The 4729-nt window shown below is 34.0% G+C and overlaps 1 protein-coding gene across 1 annotated transcript in view; it reads left to right on the forward strand.

The window, feature by feature from the left end:
• Positions 1-4404: 4404 nt before the first annotated feature.
• LOC123245901 (keratin-associated protein 1-4) overlaps positions 4405-4729 on the forward strand; it is a 5614-nt gene continuing 5289 nt past the window's right edge. The window contains exon 1 of the mRNA XM_044674886.1: positions 4405-4663. Within this exon, the coding sequence (XP_044530821.1) occupies positions 4543-4663 (121 nt within the window). The 5' untranslated portion in view covers positions 4405-4542. The remainder of the gene's footprint in view (positions 4664-4729) is intronic.

The raw sequence follows: 4729 nt of genomic DNA on the forward strand, positions 1-4729 counted from the left end.
TCACATACTATAATTTGTTAACTCACTCATTCCCCAACTAAAGAGTGTCCATTTTGTTTGCATGTTTTTTTCTGACTGTCTGGCAGCCCTCTCAATAATTTCTATTTATCTTTTTTTTTTTGTTTTTGCCAGCATGATGGATTATGAAATCAAGTTTCAGAGTCATTTTAACTTTTCATTTCTCTTCCTTTTTTCATAGGTTCTTGAATACTTAAATGTTTTATTCTTTCTATAGACTTTTATTGCTATTTTTTCTTTCTTCATTACTTAGATTTCCTCCTGTATCTTTTCCCTTTCCACTCATCAAAAACAATCCCTTTGATAATCTGCCTTGTACCTAAGGAGTAACGTGATATAATGGAATGGGTCTGAATTTGGAGTTAGAAGACATGGTTTCAAATTTAAGCTATGATATTTAGATAAAAAGACACATAACTTTTCTGAATCTCAGTTTCTACCTCTTTAAAGAAGGATAACAATATTTTTTTAACCAGTAACAAATAGCTTTGATGATAACTTCTTTAGATGATAACAATTTCACCACCTACCTACTAATGCTCTATATAGGGTCAAATTAGAAAATAGTTTACATTTATATAGCATATCAAGGTTCACAAATTATTTTGTCTTCCCAACAACCCTGGAAGGTAAGTGCTATTATTATTCTTATTTTGTAAATGAGGAAACTAAAGCAAATGGAGATTAAGTGACTTGTGTAGGCTTACACAGCTAAATGTGTCTAAGAGTAGATTTGAATTCACATCTTCATGACTCCAGGGTCAGTTCTCCATACACTGGGCTATTTGGCCACTTCTAAAGATGATGGAAATACCCTAATCTACATGAAAAAAATACTATATGAATAAACTTCATTGTTGTTATCATTTGAGTTTTTGACTTGTCATCAAGAATTATCTCTATTAGCTTGAACACATGGGCTGATGGGGATATTATTGGGGATGTAGACACTAAACGATAACTCTAGTCCAACTATCGATAATATGGAAATAGGCCTTGATCAATGATACATGTAAAACCCAGTGGAATTGTGCATCAACTAAGGGAGGCTAGGAGGGGTTGGGGGAGAGGGAAAGAACATGAAATATGTAACTATGGGAAAATATTCAAAATAAAACTTTTTTAAATTTTTTAAAAAAGAATTATCTCTACTAAAGAGAACTTTCTAATGAGCTAGGCAACTCTTGGTTTTCATTTACTGAATATAAATTTAGAGCTCTGACCATTTTGTTGTCAGTAGTGTGAATTTCCCCAAGCATAGATTCTCACTCATTTGCACCTTGACATCAATGTGATCCTTGTCCACATACTTCTGTAACTCTTTCAAAGAATATGTACCCAGGATGCTGAAAGTCTTCTTCTAGATCTCCTAAGTGTTTGTGGATGTCAATATAGTATTCAAACATTCTATCTGCTACTCCCAAGTCCAACATATTCAAGGTCAATTCATCTCTTTTTCCATTATCTTTAGTAACATTTAAATAATATTCAATAACATTTTTGCACAAATTCTTATTGGTACCTGCCTGTTGGTACTTGCCTAGTGTTAGCCACAGGAAGAGAAGTAACTCCATGTTTTTCCATTGACTCAACCACCTATCTACAGAGAAGGTCCTATGTACCCAACAATTGACTGGGCAAAGTTAGCAATCTATGAGTGAGGCAGATTTTATCTAAGCCAGGTATGTAAGGTTACCCAACTTAACTAATCATAGTGTCCTTGGGTTAACAAAGGGTGAGAAGGGGGAGAGGGATCACATTACAGATCATTTGCTGGTTGACCAACCCTAAGATTCCTTCCTGAGTCCCTGTGAATCTGTCCCATAACAACAATCAGATTTAAGGGTAGAGAATCAAGAAATCTGGACTCTTAATCAGGGTATACATCTTTCTGTATGTCCAAAATGCAATCTTTTTGTGCCTAAAAGACTATTGGATGAGGGATCTATATGTTTGCCTGCCTGTGAGTAATATAACTGCTTGGCTCATCATAATCCTTCAATTATCTATATCCCTTCTCTGAGCCTCCTCACAGTATAATTCTGCAACCTACTTATACTGCAATAGCCTCAGTTGCCTGAAATCTTTATTTTTTCCCATTGTCATCCTATTAACAAGATAATGATTTTTCAGTTCAACTAACTAGTCAATTATCATTAAGGCAAAATTACCAAATAGGGTGGGAGAAGTGTCTCTGTATGACTGTAATATCTTTCATAAATGGCAAATGTTAACTAAAATTTTGAGCTTTATACAGTTGCTCTTAGGAATTTCCACAAAGTTTGGAGGTGTTTTGAGCTATCTGAATAACTAGAGAAAACATAGATATTTCCATCTCTGACGAAGCAGAGAAAGGTGAAAAAAATCACAATGAAAGTTAATCCAGTTATTTTAGTTAGAGAAAAACACATACTGAATTCATCACAGAATCAAAGAATTTCACAATTATAAAGGTTTGTAGGCACCTTTACAATATATCTGACAAGGAGTCAACCAGTATTTTCTTACAGACCTCTGATAAAGGAAACCAACTCCCTCCCATTACAAGACATTCCAGTTGTAAATAGCCCTTCTTGGTAAGAAGTTTTTTTCTCCCATCAAATTCCCTCTTTGAAATGACTACCCTTTGCTCCAGGTTCTACCCTATAAGGTCAACAGAATACACTGAATTTTTTTTCTTTTTAAAAAAATATATTATTTTGTGGTAAATGTGACAGCTATTATAAACATGAATATTCCCATATATGAAGAACAGAAAAAGAAGATATGAATCAGTAAATCTACCTGTGTTTCTTTACATCATTTAACATGGTAATAGTTTATTTCTGTGTCTTCTAATTTCTTTTATATCTTCCACTTACTTTAAAAAAAATGATATAGCATATATCTTAGCAATGTCACGATTTAAAAACTTTCCAATAGTGTCCACTTTAAATCCTTTATATTGTTTTTTCAATGAATACTCACTATTCTGTCCCAGTAACCACAGCAATGGTAGTCCTACTCCATTACAATGCAATGTATTTTCACTATTTCTCTTTTGCAATGTGGTTCAGTATCTGAGTTTTAATTCATATTAGCAACATCAATGCATAGTAGTAAACTATACTTAAGTAAATGTGATGTGTTATTGCAAAAATATCTTTTTCCTCCCATTAATCTCTCCTTCTCACTACTCCCCCCTATCTCAAGTGAGAAAACAAAAAGAAATGCCTCCATACATAGCTACATGGTCTGGCAAAATAAATTCCTCCATTGGTCATATCTAAAAATATATCTCTTTCTACATTTTAAATGCATCACCTCTCTGGCAGGAGGTCAATGGCATGTTTCATCTTCATTCTTTCGGGTTAATGGTTTATTATCACACTGATCAGAGTTCTACAGCTTTTCGTAGTTGTTTTTCTCTCAAATGTTATTATCATGGTATAAATTGTTCTTTGAATTGTGTAAATTTTGCATTAGTTCATAGGTATCTTCACAATTTCTCCAGAATCTATTCTTTTTGTCACTTATTGACACAATAATTTGAATCACTTTTCCATATAATAGTCCTTTAAATATAAGAAGACTATTATTAGTTCCTGTCCCTTCCCTACCATGTTACCATGATTATTCTCTTCTCTAAATAAACATCCCAGGTCCTTTGATTAATCCTTATATGCAATGAACTCAAGACTGTAGTTATCCTCTTATGGAAGCTCTCCAACTTATCAATGCTTTTCCTAAAATTGGAGCCCCAGAACATTAACAGTATAAGTCCACATATGGTAGAATTAGGGCATAACACAAAAGGACTATTACTTCTTATTTCTGACACCCTATTTCTCATTATATTCCAAGATCTCCTTAGATTTTCTGACTGCTACATTGCACTACTTATACATATCAAATTAGTAGTCCATTAAAACCTCCAGATATATTTCTAATAAAATTGCTGTCTAACCATCCTTCCTCCCACATTGTATTTCTGAAATTGATTTTTGAACCCCAGTATGAGAGTTCATATATATATATATATAACATATATATAATTTTTTTTACTTCAGTACAATAATCTAGATTTTCAAACTTTAAGGATTCTGACTCTATCATTGAATATGTCAGCTAGATTGCTATATCTCCCATGAGATTATTTTTAAAAATACTAGCCCATGTTTAGCAGTTAAACTTTTAAGTGAAAACTCTACAAATGAAAAAAAAAAGGTTAAAGTTTGCATGTTAATGATAGGACCTTTGAAAGATGAGACTGTCTCATCATTCTTCCAATTATAAAGATTCAATGAGTATTCAATGAGCAACAAAGCAAACCCAATTTTATTGCTTTAGTAATATTTTAAAAATAACTCATGAGTTATGATCAGAGGGGATAGGAGGAAACAGACTTAACAATAGTAAAACGGAAGGGCTGAGTTGTCACATAAACAGTAGCTGGAGAGGTTTATAAAAGGGTGATTGTCTGAGTTCAGTCAAATTTGAAAATTTTCATTTTGCAAATAAACCAGAAACAGATACACTAAAATCATGTCCTGCTGCAACTCCTGCTCAACCAGCTTCTGTGGTTTCCCCAGCTGCTCTACTGGAGGGAACTGTGGATCTAACTGCTGCCAGGAGAGCTGTGGAACCGGCTGCTGCCAACAGGGAGGCTGTGGGACTGGCTGCTGCCAACAGGGAGGCTGTGGAACCTGCTGTGGACCCAACTGTGAGACCA

This window comes from Gracilinanus agilis, chromosome 4 (assembly GCF_016433145.1).
Source record: "Gracilinanus agilis isolate LMUSP501 chromosome 4, AgileGrace, whole genome shotgun sequence".
Classification (NCBI taxonomy): Eukaryota; Metazoa; Chordata; class Mammalia; order Didelphimorphia; family Didelphidae; genus Gracilinanus; species Gracilinanus agilis.